The sequence below is a fragment of the Bufo bufo genome, chromosome 3 (assembly GCF_905171765.1).
Source record: "Bufo bufo chromosome 3, aBufBuf1.1, whole genome shotgun sequence".
NCBI lineage: Eukaryota > Metazoa > Chordata > Amphibia > Anura > Bufonidae > Bufo > Bufo bufo.
In genome coordinates this window covers 556,184,628-556,203,415 of record NC_053391.1, presented here as the reverse complement: position 1 = coordinate 556,203,415, position 18,788 = coordinate 556,184,628, and the positions used below count along the sequence as shown (strand labels likewise).

Below are 18,788 nucleotides of genomic sequence, written 5' to 3'. Positions count from 1 at the left end.
TAACATACTTTATAATAACCCAGCTGCTCGTATTCAGCTTAATGGCTCCTACTCCGAGGAGATCTCCTTGCACAGAGGCACCAGGCAGGGTTGCCCGCTTTCACCCCTATTGTTTGCAATTGCGATAGAACACCTGGCAATTAGAATCAGGCAGGACCCAGTGTATGCGGGAATTTCAATGGGCTGTAGGGAGGAGAGAATCGGCTTGTATGCGGATGACCTGATACTTTTTATGTCTGGTCCGGAGGTGTCCCTGCCAAGGGCGATTGAAGTAGTAGCCTTGTTTGGGCGTTATTCTGGCCTACACATAAATTGGGGTAAATCCGCCATCATGCCTTTGTGGGATCATGACTGGGGGACTTACCATCATAATCTGCCAGTAGTGGATAGATTCAAATATCTTGGGGTGATGATCACTAGGGCTTCTCAGCTTGCCTACGACCTGAATGTTGAGCCTCTGGAAGCTCTTTTTAAAGATAAAATGAAAACATGGGAGGCTCTCCCTTTGTCTGTTATGGGCAGACTGAATCTAGTGAAAATGGTTCTGTTACCTAAAGGATTATATGTATTGTCTCATGCATGCACACCGATCCCTCGGAGCTTCTTTAAACGCATACACTCCTTGGTCACTGCTTTTGTATGGGGAAAAGCTAGAAGAAAGCTCTCGCTCCAGGTCCTCCAGAGATCGAAGCTGCAAGGCGGTGCGGCCCTGCCTGATTTTTTCCTCTATTTCATTGCTAGTCAGCTGAGATTCCTGAGGAGCTGGGTAACCGAGACCTCAAGACCTAATTCAGAATACTATCTGCATGAATATCTGCAGGTTTCGACTTTGTGGCCGGTGTTAGAAGGAATGGGACGTTTACAGAAAGCTACCCTTCCGTTGCATAAACTAGCCCATCAGATATGGCAGGCTTCCAAGCTGAATGCTTATAAAGACTTACCTTGCAATATTCCTATATGGGATAACTGCATGTTTCCACACCTGTTGAGGTTAGAGGGTGCAGGGGAGTGGAGGAGAAATGGGATCCAAACACTGGGGGACTTATACGAGGATAGCAAGCTTTTAGATTTCGCGCAAATCCAGGATAGGTTTCAAGTGCCAAGTACCCTATCTTTTAGGTATCTTCAGCTTCGACATGCCCTTCAAACTCAATTCAGAGACAGCGGTAGAAGCATATCCAAATACCCCACCATCGGTATACTCAGATCTCAGGGACCTAGAGGGATAGTATCGGCCCTTTATACCCACCTGCTGGACCGCCGAATGCTGATGTCCCCGCTGGCCGTAGAGGACAAATGGAAAGGGTTCATACCCTCTTTGTCTGAGGAAGAGTGGGAGGAGGCTCTACTGGCACCAACTAGAGTGTCCCCTTCCATTAATAACAGGATGACGCAGATCTTAATTTTGCATTATAGCTATTTAACCCCCACTAGGCTTCATAAGATGGGCAGGATGGATAATACCAGATGTCATAGGTGCGGGGTGGAGGGTGCAGACTTCTGGCACCTGATGTGGGACTGCTCATACATCCGGCAGTTTTGGGTATCTGTACTGGAGATCCTTAGAGCCCTGGTGCCTTCACCATTACAACTGTGTCCCAAAATGTGTATATTGGGTGTAGTTAATGAGGAATCTTGGACACACTATCATAAAATCTTCCTTGAAAGAACATTGTTTATGGCTAGAAAAGCAATCGCCATGTGCTGGATGGGGGACAATCTACCTTCCAGGGGTCTATGGCTGTCTCTAGTAAATGCTACGGTATCAATGGAAAACATAGTATATAAGCATAGGGGATGCCCGCAAAAGTTTGATAGGGTGTGGGGAGCCTGGTGCGATTCCTCACTTACTACGTACGAAGGGAGTCGGCATCAGGAGGCTGATGGTACTGGATAGTCCTTCTGTGAGCATGTATGAAAGCTTGTGAGCCTGGATGATTGGCCTCCTGAGGCAAGTGGTTCTAACCTATTTCTATTATGCATCCACATGTTTATGTCCCCTGACCGCTGCTGAACATGTTATCATTGACATTGACATTCTGATATCCACAGCTGTTTAAAACTGTATGTAAGATTCTTCATACGCTGCTTCTGCTTTTATGTATGGCCCCTATGAGGGTCACGGTAATTTTTTTTTCTTGTATATGTGCCATGCTTGTAAACTTTTAACATGCAATAAAACGAGTTTAAAAAAAAAAAAACATGGAATGGGACCTAGCTATTCTACCCATAAGTGTTGGATCATCTTCACTATAGAATATGGTCTTCACCTTTAAAGATATATGTGCCCAAAAAAATAGACCACTTTTCAAAACTCTAAAAAAGGGCGTAACTACGAGAAGTTGTAAAATGTGCACAATGTGGGCCGTTTTGTGTCTAATTTTACAGCACTATTGATGAATCTCCCACGTGCTATACATAAATGATTTCAGAGCATAGTGCGGCTGCTTGAAATCACTGCATGGTTAGGCCTCATACACACGGCCGTTAGTGTTTTGCAGTCCGTAAATCAGAGTTTTTTTTAAAACTCCGCAAAACTGACAATAATAGGACATGCTCCGATTTTGTGGGACGAGATAAACGGTTGAGCATCCATTTTGCAAAAAACGCGGGTTGGATGCAGACTGAAACTACGGCCGTGTGCATGAGGCCTTACGGTGAAGGGTTGCCAAAAAACATAAATGTAAAAATATGTGCAAGTCTGATGTAAAAGACAAGCGCCGTGTCTTCTCAGGGGAACAGCTATTATACTGCACCCCATTCCTCATACCTCTGATGATATGTTAAAGCCCGGTGTGAGATAACAAGTGAACACGTGTGTTTGCACATAACAAATATCTGAACCCGCGGGAGGATTAACCTACTCTTGAAATCCATTCAATGGCTGATAATAATAGTCATCATTATGATATACTCAGTATGCTGCTACAATAAAAGAATAATTAGGACGACTGACAACTTGTTAGTACAAGTTACTTTATTACTTTCTGCTGAATGACAAGAATGCCTGATAACGGCTTTGTGAATAATAGATTTAAAGGGACACTTCCATATATTTATACTTCCATCATTTTGAACTTCAGTGGGACGAGCGCAGCATTAACTGGCTCCATCCAGTGCACATTAGCTGGAGCTGTGTAGTTCTGGCACAGGAGCTACCGCGGGACAGCTGATCTGCAGAGGTGCAGGGTGTCAGTCCCCCACTGCGCTAATATTGGTGACCTATTCTATGGATCGGCCATCAGTATAAAATTCTTGGAGAACCGCTTTATAGTAGTTGTCTGGCCTTGGAGTCAACAACCCTTGTCCACACCTCCCAAACTTAAAAATAACTAGCTCACCTCTCCGCGGTAACATTGTAACATAGTATATAAGGCCGAAAAAAAGACATTTGTCCATCCAGTTTGGCAGTCTTGATGCTGTTCCGTTCCTGGTCCCCGCAGACCTCAGGGGTCATAGAGGCTCGAACAGTACATCACCACTGTGACCACTGGGGCCTGTGATTGGCCACAGCGGTCACGGGACCAAACCGCTTCCTGTTATTCCAGGGAACGGAGCAGCGAGGTGACCACAGGTTAGTTGTTTTTTTTTTATGTTCGGGAAGGAGCCCAGGGGTTGTAAGCGCCAAGGCCAGATAAGTCACAGAGTGAATATGACAAGTATACGGGAAAAAAAATACATACTTTCCATTGATTCAAGAGATAATCACTATACATTAAACACTAAGCATTGGCCAAAAAGTAAAATCTATTTAGATCAGATGGCACTCTAGGGATATCTTGGAAAAAGTATTGGGTGCTATGGCCAGCCATACATCAAGGGGGTGTTCAGAACAAGCGGAATTCTTTATTAGTTACTGCCATTTGATCCACAAACCTGGAAAAAGATAAAACGAGATGAGTACAACACACGATAAACAGTTTAAATCTGTGCTCTTTAAAGAACTATTCAAGTAAGCCACAGGAAGTTACACTGATTACTAATGATAATGACATGTATTTAAAAAAATCTGGTTATAATTAAAAGTCTTTGCTTATGTTGCAACTCATGAGTAAAAGAGCAGACACATTTTTCCACTCCTGGACAACCCCTTTAGGTAGGTCGGGTGGGGGGGGGGGGGGGGGCGGCAAAGTGAAGGAACTCACAAAGCAGAACCACTATTAAAACTATGGGGGATCCTAGGGATGAACAACACTGAAAGCCCAATGATCTGTTAGATCGCAAAGATCAAGTTTAAAGCTTAACCTTTATTTAGAAATATACAAAAGCAAAAAAGCGCAAAAGTGTCAGAAAATAAGGAAAAAGAAAAGATTAAAACTATCAGCTGACCCGTATGTGTATCCTGATCCTAAACTAATAATCGCACATGGTTATCAGATTGTCGGCGGATCAAGCATTGACAGAGATAGATAGGTGATGATAACAATGGAGGAAAGTGATTACCCACTTGTGGTTAGCTATGAAAGCAGTCGCTGTTGAAATCAACGGTAAACTACAAGCAAATAACTGCAGCCGCAGACTGTCACATCACTTATTATTTTAGCTATAGATATGCTGGCTTTCCCTGCCTTCTAATTTTGACCCTACGTCAGTAGCGGTCAGAATAGCCCTGTTCTGCCTCTCTATCAACTCTAAGGGCTCTTTCACACGATCGGATGCTGTGCGTGGAATCCGCTGCATGAAAGAGAGCAAAGCCCCGTACCGGACAGCAGAGACACGGAGCAGTACATGATTGATAACGCTCTTTGCCTCTCTGAGATAAAGTTGTCACCGTGACTTTGTGGTAAAAAGATCACAGAGAGGCAAAGAGCGTTATCAATCACGTTACTGCTCCGTGTCTCTGCTGTCCAGAGCGCGGCTTGGCTCTCCTTCACGCAGCGGATTACCCGCACGGCATCCGCTAGTGTGAAAGAGCTCTAATACAGCTCCATAAATCCCATGCCCGTCGCCTCTAGTAACTATAATACTGGGTATTAATGGTCATCTAAGTCTAAAACATGAACTCGTACACCCATCCCGACATGTTGCACCGCAGAGTGAGGCTTCGTCAGGGGATGATGGGTTAGATGGTTAAATCACAAAGCACATTTATATCAGTGGATTCAATATTCTGTTAGACCTAGTGTTTTTGGACCTCTAAAAAAATCATTGACAGCTGGGAAACTTTACAGAAAAAGTTTTGGAAAGCCCCCACCCCCATTCCAGCACAGAAGCTCCTGGACCTGAAGAGATGACATTCCATCTGTGGTCACTGCAGAGACTCAGAGGTCACATGCCATTCAGACACATATCTGCTATAGTGGTCACATGATCATGGACAGGACGTCATCATTTTTGGTCTGCCAGGGATCCGAAGCAGTGTTGATGGGAGCCTCAGTGCTGGAATAGAGATGTTTTCAAAAGATTTTTTTTTTTTCATTTTTTTTTTTTTATATTTCCTGGCTGTCAATCATTTTTTGAGGTTGAAAAACACCTTTAATACAATGCGTTTTACAGAGTATTTCCCCTTTATAGGGTTTTACCCACAAATGACACTTATGACCTATCACGAGAAGCAAGAGAATGAGCAGGTGTGCACCCGTTATCACTGCTCTATTGACTTCTGTGGGACTGTGGAATACAGTGGCCTTTGCTATTTCTGGCAGTCCTATAGAATTTAATGGACCAGTGGTCTCACATACACACTACCGCTCCATTCTCATAGGGGACCCTATCAGAATGCAGTAGGTCCCAGCAGTCAGACCCCTAGTAATCAGAAAGTTATCCTCTCACACACATGAGCTGTGAATTGGGAGAGGGAAGAAAGAAGCTGCCAGACATCTCTGGCAGATGGCTTATCTCTGCGAGAACAAAAGAACTGGGCATGCTGAAATCCAACATGCCAAACTTTTTTCTCCCCAAAATCTGCCGACAGGAGGCATCATCAGGGGGTCTGGCTGGCATACACACCTGTCACTAACCTTTCACACAACTTTGCATAAATCAATAGTACAACCAACCATAAGAAACTTTGTAATATATCTTAGCAGACAGAGAGGTCTAGTTTTACTGTTATTACCCCCTTCACCTGGCTTGCTAAATGCTTTTCTCTTTGAAAATTCTCTTGAGGCCAAGCACAGGAGTGAGACGCGCAAAGTCAGTCAGCAGTCTGTGTCCAAGCCAAGGTGGGGGAAGAGGAGTGAGAGACCCTAATGGCCCAGGTGTCAGAAATAAAGGTTATACTGTCTATGTCTTCTGCGCCCCTGGCCCTCCCTGCAAGTTGCACTGCACATGGTGATGGCACTTGATAAACTATAATGTCTCCCTGTTGCCCCCATACAGGAGCAACAAGAAGACATTACTGTATGGGGGCCACAAGACATTGTTGCCCCATACAGTATAATGTCACCTTGTGGCCCCCTTACAGTATAGTTCCTAAGTCCAGACAGTATAATGTCTCCTGGTGGCCCCATGCAGTATAGTGACTCTTGTAGCCCACTGCTGAGCTGCCAGCCCATATAGTATATAATATCTCCTTGTGCCCCGCTGCCTGCCCATACAGTATATAATGTCTCCTTGTGGCTCCTATACAGTATAATATCTCCTTGTAGCCCCCATACAGTATAACATCTCCTTGTGGCTGCCCCTTACAGTATAACATCTCCTTGTGGCTGCCCCAGTGCCCCATACAGTATAATGTCTCCTTGTGGCTGCCCCATACAGTATAATGTCTCCTTGTGGCTGCCCCATACAGTATAACATCTCCTTGTGGCTGCCCCATACAGTATAACATCTCCTTGTGGCTGCCTCATACAGTATAACATCTCCTTGTGGCTGCCTAATACAGTATAACATCTCCTTGTGGCTGCCTCATACAGTATAACATCTCCTTGTGGCTGCCCCATACAGTATAACATCTCCTTGTGGCTGCCCCATACAGTATAACGTCTCCTTGTGGCTGCCCCCTACAGTATAAAATCTCCTTGTGGCTGCCCCCTACAGTATAACATCTCCTTGTGGCTGCCCCATACAGTATAACATCTCCTTGAGGCTGCCCCATACAGTATAACATCTCCTTGAGGCTGCCCCATACAGTATAACATCTCCTTGTGGCTGCCCCATACATTATAACATCTCCTTGCGGCTGCCCTAGTGCAGCATACAGTATAATGTCTCCTTGTGGATGCCCCAGTGCCCCATACAGTATAAGGTCTCCTTGTGGCTGCCCCCATACAGTATAACGTCTCCTTGTGGCTGCCCCATACAGTATAATGTCTCCTTGTGGCTGCCCCCATACAGTATAATGTCTCCTTGTGGCTGCCCCCATACAGTATAATGTCTCCTTGAGGCTGCCCCCATACAGTATAATGTCTCCTTGAGGCTGCCCCATACAGTATAACATCTCCTTGAGGCTGCCCCATACAGTAGAACGTCTCCTTGTGGCTGCCCCATACAGTATAACATCTCCTTGTGGCGGCCCCATACAGTATAACGTCTCCTTGTGGCTGCCCCATACAGTATAACATCTCCTTGTGGCGGCCCCATACAGTATAACGTCTCCTTGTGGCTGCCCCATACAGTATAACGTCTCCTTGTGGCTGCCCCATACAGTATAACGTCTCTTTGTGGCTGCCCCATACAGTATAACGTCTCCTTGTGGCTGCCCCATACAGTATAACGTCTCCTTGTGGCTGCCCCATACAGTATAACGTCTCCTTGTGGCTGCCCCATACAGTATAACATCTCCTTGTGGCGGCCCCATACAGTATAACGTCTCCTTGTGGCTGCCCCATACAGTATAACATCTCCTTGTGGCGGCCCCATACAGTATAACGTCTCCTTGTGACTGCCCCATACAGTATAACATCTCCTTGTGGCGGCCCCATACAGTATAACGTCTCCTTGTGGCTGCCCCATACAGTATAACATCTCCTTGTGGCGGCCCCATACAGTATAACGTCTCCTTGTGGCGGCCCCCATACAGTATAACGTCTCTTTGTGGCTGCCCCCATACAGTATAACGTCTGCTTGTGGCTGCCCCAGTGCCCCATACAGTATAATGTCTCCTTGTGGCTGCCCCATACAGTATAACGTCTCCTGGTGGCTGCCCCATACAGTATAACGTCTCCTTGTGGCTGCCCCCATACAGTATAACGTCTCCTTGTGGCTGCCCCATACAGTATAACGTCTCCTTGTGGCGGCCCCATACAGTATAACGTCTCCTTGTGGCTGCCCCATACAGTATAACATCTCCTTGTGGCGGCCCCATACAGTATAACGTCTCCTTGTGGCGGCCCCCATACAGTATAACGTCTCTTTGTGGCTGCCCCCATACAGTATAATGTCTGCTTGTGGCTGCCCCAGTGCCCCATACAGTATAATGTCTCCTTGTGGCTGCCCCATACAGTATAACGTCTCCTGGTGGCTGCCCCATACAGTATAACGTCTCCTTGTGGCTGCCCCATACAGTATAATGTCTCCTTGTGGCTGCCCCATACAGTATAACGTCTCCTTGTGGCTGCCCCATACAGTATAACGTCTCCTTGTGGCTGCCCCATACAGTATAACGTCTCCTTGTGGCTGCCCCATACAGTATAACGTCTCCTTGTGGCTGCCCCATACAGTATAACGTCTCCTTGTGGCTGCCCCATACAGTATAACGTCTCCTTGTGGCTGCCCCATACAGTATAACGTCTCCTTGTGGCTGCCCCATACAGTATAACGTCTCCTTGTGGCTGCCCCATACAGTATAACATCTCCTTGTGGCGGCCCCATACAGTATAACGTCTCCTTGTGGCTGCCCCATACAGTATAACGTCTCCTTGTGGCTGCCCCTATACAGTATAACGTCTCCTTGTGGCTGCCACCATACAGTATAACGTCTCCTTGTGGCTGCCCCCATACAGTATAACGTCTCCTTGTGGCTGCCCCAGTGCCCCATACAGTATAATGTCTCCTTGTGGCTGCCCCATACAGTATAACGTCTCCTTGTGGCTGCCCCATACAGTATAACGTCTCCTTGTGGCTGCCCCATACAGTATAACGTCTCCTTGTGGCTGCCCTATACAGTATAACGTCTCCTTGTGGCTTCCCCATACAGTATAACATCTCCTTGTGGCTGCCCCATACAGTATAACGTCTCCTTGTGGCCCCCATACAGTATAACATCTCCTTGGGGCTGCCCCATACAGTATAACATCTCCTTGCGGCTGCCCCATACAGTATAACATCTCCTTGCGGCTGCCCTAGTGCCGCTTACAGTATAATGTCTCCTTGTGGATGCCCCAGTGCCCCATACAGTATAACATCTCCTTGGGGCTGCCCCATACAGTATAACATCTCCTTGCGGCTGCCCCATACAGTATAACATCTCCTTGCGGCTGCCCTAGTGCCGCATACAGTATAATGTCTCCTTGTGGATGCCCTAGTGCCGCATACAGTATAATGTCTCCTTGTGGATGCCCCAGTGCCCCATACAGTATAACATCTCCTTGTGGCTGCCCCCATACAGTATAACGTCTCCTTGTGGCTGCTCCATACAGTATAACGTCATCTTGTGGCTGCCCCCATACAGTATAACGTCTCCTTGTGGCTGCCCCCATACAGTATAACGTCTCCTTGTGGCTGCCCCCGTTCAGTAGAACGTCTCCTAGTGGCTGCCCCCATACAGTATAACATCTCCTTGTGGCTGCCCCCATACAGTATAACATCTCCTTGTGGCTGCCCCCATACAGTATAATGTATCCTTGTAGCTGCCCCCATACAGTATAACGTCTCCTTGTGGCTGCCCCCATACAGTATAACATCTCCTTGTGGCTGCCCCATACAGTATAACATCTCCTTGTGGCCCCCATACAGTATAACATCTCCTTGTAGCTGCCCCCATACAGTATAACATCTCCTTGTGGCTGCCCCCATACAGTATAACATCTCCTTGTGGCTGCCCCCATACAGTATAATGTATCCTTGTAGCTGCCCCCATACAGTATAACGTTTCCTTGTGGCCCCAAGTTTTTGTTTTTTTTCTAAATGGGTAGTTATTGCAATATATATATCGTTATCACGATAAATTTTTTAATATCGTTATCATGGGAATATTTTTGATATCGCCCAACCCTACTCTGAACTTCTATTATATTCATTGGAGCCAAGGTTCATTGGCAGAGACCATTGCATTTGAATAATATTCACCGGGCCTCACACACGGCATTCACCCACAGAGTTGTTCTATAATTCATGAATATAGTTCACAAGGAATTAATTATTTAGAGTTCCGGGCGTCAGATCAGTGGCAAAGCTGGAACAGAGTGGACGGCCGTTAATGAATACATATTCAGCAAGGGCGTAGGCAGGCAATATTAACCAGTGCACTGCCTGTATGAGCGTGGCATACTGCATTGAAGATGCTTATTAGAGACAGGGCATGGCAAATCGACTGTAACAAAGGCAACTTGCACACATACATGGAATATGTGGGATTTTACATCTATTTCATGGATATTGTGGAGCTACATGCTAATTTACCCCAGCTCCACCCTTTCAGATTGGTAGACCTAAAGCCTGTATTAGACAGGCAGATCAGCAAGTGGTTATCCGACCCCTGAAAAGCCCCCCATATGCCCAGGCCCCTCAATGTACTTACCTGGCTCCCCAGCACCTGCATCTCTCCTGCTCCGCGCATGGCCACCGCTGATGCATCTCCCTCTCACATGGATGAAAACATCCGGCGTCAGGAGGGGGGTGGGCAGCCAATTTCAGGGGTCGATAACCACTTTAAAAATCACAATTGCCCGATGAACGAGCGTTTTCAAACGCTCGTTAGCGATTATCGGCCAAAATGTTTGCCAATGTAATGCAGCCTTCAAGCTACTGGGATTACATTAGTGACACTAGATTGTACAGAGTGGGTATCTGCAGGCAGTATGTTCTAGAGCAGGAGTACACAGATTGATATTGTCAAGCTTCCTCATTGCCATCATGCCTGGCCCTGAAATCCTGAGCCTTGGCTTCCAACCTCAGCGCAAGAGTAGTACTATCCAATGAGGTTGGGACAGAGTGATATACTGTGGATGTGCTGAGGTTAGAAGCAATGGCACTAGAGTTCAGGGCCAGCTACAGTGACGAAGAGGATGCCTGGCCCTGTCAATCAAGAAACAGTAGGAGGTGCTTGAAGGTAAAGGCAGTGGAGCTATGGTGCACTGAGTGGATAGGACCCGCCCATGGTGCACTGAATACCTAATCACTGGTGAATTTCCCCAGACTGCAGGACAGTGTCGTGCCTAGGGGAGGGCAGGGGGGGGGGGGCGTCCGCCCCGGGTGACGGCTCTCAGGGGGGTGCCAGAAGCAATGAGTGCTTCCATCAATACAGATTGAAGCGCTTATTGCTGGAGAGCTGACGCCCACATACTGCGGCGGGGCACGGGAGCGCATAGTTCCCTGCCCCGCCGCCGATTACCACCATAGGCTTCAGGCCTAGTAGGCCTGAGGCCTATGCAGTAGTGAAATACCAGCGCGCGCGTGATGACGTCATAGCGCGCACCTGTACCGGGACGCAGCAGCAGTTTTTTTTTTATGTGCCAACTTCGGGGACATGGGGGGGGGGGGGGGGGGGGGTAACGGGACACAGGAGGACATGTGGGGGAAAAATATCATGGTGGGATACTGTGTGGGGGCAAATTATTATGGGAGGGATTACTGTGTGGGGGCAAATTATTATGGGAGGGATTACTATGTGGGGGCAAATTATTATGGGAGGGATTACTATGTGGGGGTAAATTATCATGGGAGGGATTACTATGTGGGGGCAAATTATCATGGGAGGGATTACTATGTGGGGGTAAATTATTATGGCAGGGATTACTATGTGGGGGTAAATTATTATGGCAGGGATTACTATGTGGGGGTAAATTATTATGGGAGGGATTACTATGTGGGGGCAAATTATTATGGGAGGGATTACTATGTGGGGGCAAATTATTATGGGGATTACTATGTGGGGGCAAATTATTATGGGAGGGATTACTATGTGGGGGTAAATTATTAAGGGAGGGATTACTATGTGGGGGTAAATTATTATGGCAGGGATTACTATGTGGGGGTAAATTATTATGGGAGGGATTACTATGTGGGGGCAAATTATTATGGGAGGGATTACTATGTGGGGGCAAATTATTATGGGGGATTACTATGTGGGGGTAAATTATTATGGCAGGGATTACTATGTGGGGGTAAATTATTATGGCAGGGATTACTATGTGGGGGTAAATTATTATGGCAGGGATTACTATGTGGAGGCAAATTATTATGGGAGGGATTACTATGTGGGGGCAAATTATTATGGGAGGGATTACTATGTGGGGGCAAATTATTATGGTGGGATTACTATGTGGGGGGCAAATTACTATATGGGGCAATGTGGGGGAAATTACTGTGGGGGGAAACTACTGTGTGGGGGAAATTACTGTGGGGGAAACTACTGTGTGGGGGCAACTATTGTGTGGGGGGAAGTGGGGAGTAACTACTGTGTGTGGGAAACTACTGTGTGGGGGCAATGTAGGGGAAACTACTGTGTGGGGGAAACTACTGTGTGGGGGCAGTGTGGGGGAAATTACTGTGTGGGCGCAGTGTGGGGGAAATTACTATGGGGTGATTACTATGGAGGGTAGTATGGGGGAAATTACTATATGGGGCAGCGTGGGGGGCCTTGCTATTGGGGAGGCACTGTAGGGGCAATTCTATTATTTCTGGGGACACTATACAGGGATTATTACCTGGAGCACAATATAGGGTGTTATTATTACTGGGGGCACGCTAGGGGACATTATAACTGCTGTAGAAGCTATAGAGACATTTGGGGTCATTTATCAAACTGGTGTAAAGTAGAACTGGCGTAGTTGCCCAAAGCAGGGGACACCAGGATGGAGAGGTTGATGGAAAAACTGAGAAATCTAACGTGTCTGTGTTACAAACTCTGTAGAGACGAGATGCGGCTGAAAGAATTTGTCATGGCGGTCTAACGGAGGAGAAGAGGAAAGAGAAGGTCTACATGACAGGAGATGTCCCTGGATGTAAGAGGTATGTGGTCAAGTATTGGGGGGAAGATTGGTGCCAGAGAAAGAACCCATACCCTAGGCACACCACTGCTGCAGGATCACTTTTGGCAGCAAAACAGCACAGACACCCCTATGACGCACCGTGGTTAGTTTAATAGTGATTTTGCAGCTCACTTTACCGATATGTGTGTACCAATTATGCCACCGGAAAGTGATGTACCAAATCCATGGCCACGTGTTAACAATAAGGGCTCATGCACATGGCCGTAGCTGTTTTTGCGGCCCGCAAAATGTCGATCCGCAAAACGTCGATACCAGCCGTGTGCATTTCACATTTTATGGAACTTCCTGCCATCTATAGAACTGTCCTATCCTTGTAAAGGGGACAAGTATAGGACATGTTCTATATTTTTGTGGGTGCAGTACAACAGACTTACGGATGCGGACAGCACATCGTGTGCTGTCCACATCTTTTGCAGCCCCATTGGAGTGAATGGGTCTCCATCCGACCCGCAAAAAATGTGGAACGGATACGGAAAATAACACGGTCGTGTGCATGAGCCCTAAGACAGTGGATAATTGGCTTTCTTGTGGTCTCATGTCCAGATGGACCTGTGCAATTACCAATTGATCCCACTGGTAATGCTCATATTATACACTATGGGGAGATTTATCTTCCACATATGCCAGAAAACTAGTGTAAAAAACATCACAAAACCCATGTTTCTACGCCGCCCTCAACACATTATGAAAAAGGGGAGTAGCATGGGTGGGATAATCACTCATGGCAGATCTATCATCATTTACACCAGCTTTCTTGTAGATTTCAGTCATCATTTATATGTAGATTTTATCATAGGTGCACGGACTACGGGAAGATGCACTTAACGGATACTTAAACCTAGAAAGTGTGATTGTGCAGCAGCGCTTCTCAGAGCGCTCTACACTGTTGGATTTCTTTGGCTCTATTCAGCATGCGGAGTACAGAACCACATAAAGTATATGGGATCCGTACTCTGCAGGCTCGAAACACCGACCATAGCTGATGAAAGCTGACAGTGCAGTGCGTTCCGAGAAGCGCTGCTGCCCGATTGTGCTTTCTCCCAAAGGTTTTGGTACCCTTTCATTTATAAAGAAGTTTGCACCTTATCATATGCACCAGTGTACAACCAACAACAAAAATCTCCCCCATGGACTTTGCGGTCATGTAACTGCTTAGACCAAATATTCAAGAAAGCTTTTAAAATTTTCTATAATATTCTGGCCCCAAAAAACAGTAAAAAAATTTTTATATTGACTAGAAAACTCGAATCTGAATTTAAAAAGCAGAGATTTACACCTGATGCAAACTGAACATGGACGCAGGTCCAGTGCCAGAGCCTAGTCTTATAGAAATGGCTGAAAACAATCCACTGGTGGCCACATCTAAGAGCATGTAAGACAGTCCTTCTTATGTATCCTGCCTAAAGCTGAAAGGGAGCTAGACTTTGGCAATCTAGAAAACTGGAAGTGGAATGCAACAGAATCTATAAAGTCCAAAACCTGAAAAGGTTCAGAAACACATTGAGCCACCTTATTTGGTGGAACTATTAGTCTGTCCCTAATAGAAAGCGGGGACTGTCTAATAATGGGGAAGTATGGGTGTGAAAATTCTCCATATTATCCAAGGACCAGACTCCTGGTTGGTTTAATAATGGTATCTTAAAGAGAAGTCCTACAGGATGCTAAGGCACTGACACAGAGACCTCAAGAACTTAGGGGGTCATTTATTAAGACTGGCGTTTTAGACGCTGGTCTTAATAACCCTTATAGCTGACTGTGGAGCCGTCTAAGTTATGAAGAGGCACAGGCCTCTCCAGAACTTCGGCGTATCTTGCGCCAGTCTAAATGTAAGACAGCTTCCTTGCTGTCTTACACTTAGACCATTTTCTAGGCCTAAAACAAGCGTAGAAAATGACGAATGAGCCTGTCCCCTTCCCCACCACGACCACCTTTTTAGACCTGGGGTGAGCAAGAAATAGTTGCAGATTGTGGCACAATTAGCCGAATTTCTAGTAATTGACCCCCTTAGTGATAAACCAGATAACACGATCAGAAACTATATGTGGTAGAGCATTGATGAGTAAAGAAAATCTTTGCTAGCTAAGGGCATAATGCCCTCTCATGTGTTGAAGGCCATTTTTCATTAAGTTGCCACCTTAATCCTGGTCAGACTGTAAGCGTTCTGGAGGTCCAATTTGGAGAATACAGGCATACAACAGAGATGATAAAAATATGTGAAATCCACAGCAGTGGGTTGTGTTCTAAGATTATCTAATCCAGGCATGGCCAACCTGTGGCTCTCCAGCTGTTGTTAAACTACAACTCCCACCATGCCCTGCTGTAGGCTGATAGCTGTAGACTGTCCAGGCATGATGGGAGTTGTAGTTTTGCAACAGCTGGAGAGCCTCAGGTTTACCATCCCTGATCTAATCGATCTGCTCTTCTTCTAACATTCATCTGCACATTTGGCAGCAATGTAATTGGAGAGGGATCCACGGCCTGAGTTTGCTCTTATCACACCTGGTTGTGAACCCTCTGTGCCACAGGTTGTGCTGGCTATACTGGGCATGGAGTCTAGGAAATCCCTGGCTTAAAGTAACATTAAAATAGTCGTTGTGATCAGCAAAGTAGAGGATACGATGTATTATGCGATACTTAGTCAAGTGCAGAAACTCCGTTATTGAAACCAGAGAGTAGGTCATGTACCAGAGGACTCAGCACAAAATGGGCAGAAGCATAAAGGGAAACCAATGACCTAAGGCTGGGGCTTCACGGTGACATGAAGATCACATATCCGCACAATTGTCAATGGGGTCATGATGCCACATGCTCCAACTGGGAGTCGCCGAAGAAAAGAATCCAACACTGCTGTATTTCTGTTCACAGGCTGCAAGCCACATATGACTTTGCCATCGTAGACCACAACACAATTTGCATGTTACAAGCGCCTTTTCTGTGACTTGGCTGTGTTTTTTTTTAGAGCCAAATCACAGCTCTAAAATAGTTGTGCGACAGCAAGATGCAGACAAGTCGTACAAATGTATTTGGTCGCTGTTGCGTAGCATCAGCCTTAGGCCCAAATAAGTGCAGAAGCCTTTGTAAAGCAGTGCAGGGTTGTCTTTATGTTTTATGTATTTGTATTTATGAGTGGGCTTTTTATGTGGCTGAAGTCTATGTCCTCGCTATATGTATTTTACCAAAAACAAGAAAAAAATAAATCTCTAAAAATCTGTTTTTTGGAGAAAAATAAAGCTGTGTAAAGCAGTCATACATGCCCAGGTGTGTGTGTGCCTACCATCTGACCAGCCTGAATGTGATGTGTGACCCTTTCATGAAGTCAGAGCTGCATTTCAAGCTCCACGACATGTCAGGTCGTCCACCACTGAGTAAATAAAGTTCAGGGAATGAATGCCTCAGCAGAACAGTGTTAAGTCGCTGCTCCATTCCAGTTGATTTGAGAAAGATACTTGGAAGATAAGACGACTGACATCACTGGGTGGCACCTGTTATGACAGACAACATTGGCACTGGAACAGATGATTGACAACTTGCCCTACCCACCATGGGTGACATTTCCGATCAGAGATCTTTCACACATATAAGGACTATTTATTTTCTTTTTTCTCTATCTTTATGACAGGACAAACCGTGACTTACCTTGTCATAGGACTGTTGATCATGGGGTATTGGGTGCTCTGTATCCAAGGATAAACATTTTCAGGTTTTTCCTTGGGGTCTTGCGGCAGCCACCAGCCATACTGTTGAGTGGCGGTCAGTGGCATTCTCTGAGTTTGTTTGGGGGCTGAAACATAAAATTTTATTTTCTTATAATACAGTAACACTCTAATTACAAGAGTAGTGACACAAACTAACTAGGATGTGAGCTGAAGACACAATCTGTCCTTACAAAGATACAGACACCTGTGCAAGACAAAAGTGTCTACATCAGTGGTCCCCAACCTTTCTTACCTTGAGAGCCACATTCAGTGCTGAGAGATGGTCGCGAGCCTGGACGTGATAGATTGTAGAAGCCATATAACCAATAGGAAACGGTCCCAAATAATAATGGAGTCCAGTGAGAGACTTGGCGCTGCATATTTTCTGCTAGTCTTTCAAAATCTGGATTATAGTTAGTGACAGCCATATGCATGCAGTCACCCAGGGAATCTGTAAAGTGGGTTCTGTATTAGGCTACTTTCACACTCGCGTTCTGTGCGGATGCGTCATGGATGGATCCATTCGGATAATACAACCTTCCGCATCCGTTCAGGACGGATCCGTTTGTATTATCTGTAACATAGCCAAGATGTATCCGTCTTGAACACCATTGAAAGTCAATGGAGGACGGATCCGTTTTCTATTGTGCCAGATTGTGTCAGTGAAAACGGATCCGTCCCCATTGACTTACATTGTGTGCCAGGACGGATCAGCTTGGCTCAGTTTCATCAGACGGGCATCAAAACGCTGCAAACAGTGTTTTGGTGTCCGTCTCCAAAGCGGAATGGTGACTGAACGGAGGCAAACTGATGCATTCTGAGCGGATCCTTTTCCATTCAGAATGCATTAGAATGCAAACTGATCCGTTTTGGACCGCTTGTGAGAGCCCTGTACAGATCTTACAAACGGAAACCCAAAACGCGAGTGTAAAAGTAGACTAACTTCAATATTTTGATGGCTGAAAATCCAGATTGCCTTGTAGTGCCCCCAGCAGTGATAGTACCCCCTATAGTCATCCCAGTGGTTATAATGAAAACTCTAGTACCACTAGTAGATACACTGCCCCATATAGTGCCACTAATAGATATAATACCCCTCTAGTACCACTAGTAGATATAATGCCCCTTATAGTGCCACTAATAGATATAATGCCCCCTCTAGTACCAGCAGTAGATATAATGCCTGCTGTAGTACCACTAGTAGATACAATGCCCCCTCTAGTGCCACCAGTAGATATAATACCTGCTCTAGTATCATCACCAGTAGATATACTGCCCCCTATAGTGCCACTAGTAGTCATAATGCCCCCTCTAGTACCACCAGTAGATATATTGCCCCCTATAGTGCCACTAGTAGTTATAATGCCCCCTCTAGTACCACCAGTAGATATAATGCCCCCTATTGTTCTCCCAGTAAGTACAATACCCCCAGTAGTTATAATGCCCCTTTTAGTACCACCAGTAGATATAATGCCCCCTATTGTTCTCCCAGTAAGTACAATACCCCCAGTAGTTATAATGCCCCTTTTAGTACCACCAGTAGATATAATGGCACCTATAGTGCCCCTAGTAGTTATAATGATCCCTATTGTTCTCCCACTAAGTACAATACCCTCAGTAGTTATAATGCCCCCTCCACTGAACATGTCAAATAGCAGAAAACTTTAGTGTTGAAATGACTGATAGATTTGCACTATAGTCCACTGACCATGTTAAGCTGTCACCAGTATAGCTGGGAGAAGCTGACAGGAGCTCAAGCGCCTATGTACACTAAGGCTGGGTTCAGACCTGAGCGTCTTTGATATGCGCGTTTAACGCGCGTTTTTGACGCGCGTTTTTTGCAATAGTAAACGCGCGTTTTTTGCAATAGTAAACGCGCGTTTGACGCGCGTTTGTGTGATTGACTGCAATGTCCTATGGCCACAAACGCGCGTCAAAACGCCCCAAAGAAGCTCAAGTACTTGTTTGAGCGTAGGGCGTTTTACAGCGCGTTTTTCAG

At 45.9% G+C, this 18,788-nt stretch overlaps 1 protein-coding gene across 2 annotated transcripts in view; it reads right to left on the bottom strand.

The window, feature by feature from the left end:
- Positions 1-2,965: 2,965 nt before the first annotated feature.
- Positions 2,966-18,788, bottom strand: part of TEX49 (testis expressed 49) — a 29,372-nt gene continuing 13,549 nt past the window's right edge. For both annotated transcript variants that reach the window (XM_040425504.1, XM_040425505.1), the window contains 2 exons: positions 16,731-16,875; positions 2,966-3,876 (listed from right to left, as the gene is read on the bottom strand). In XM_040425504.1, coding sequence (XP_040281438.1) covers positions 3,828-3,876; positions 16,731-16,875 — 194 coding nt within the window. In that variant the 3' untranslated portion in view covers positions 2,966-3,827. The remainder of the gene's footprint in view (positions 3,877-16,730; positions 16,876-18,788) is intronic.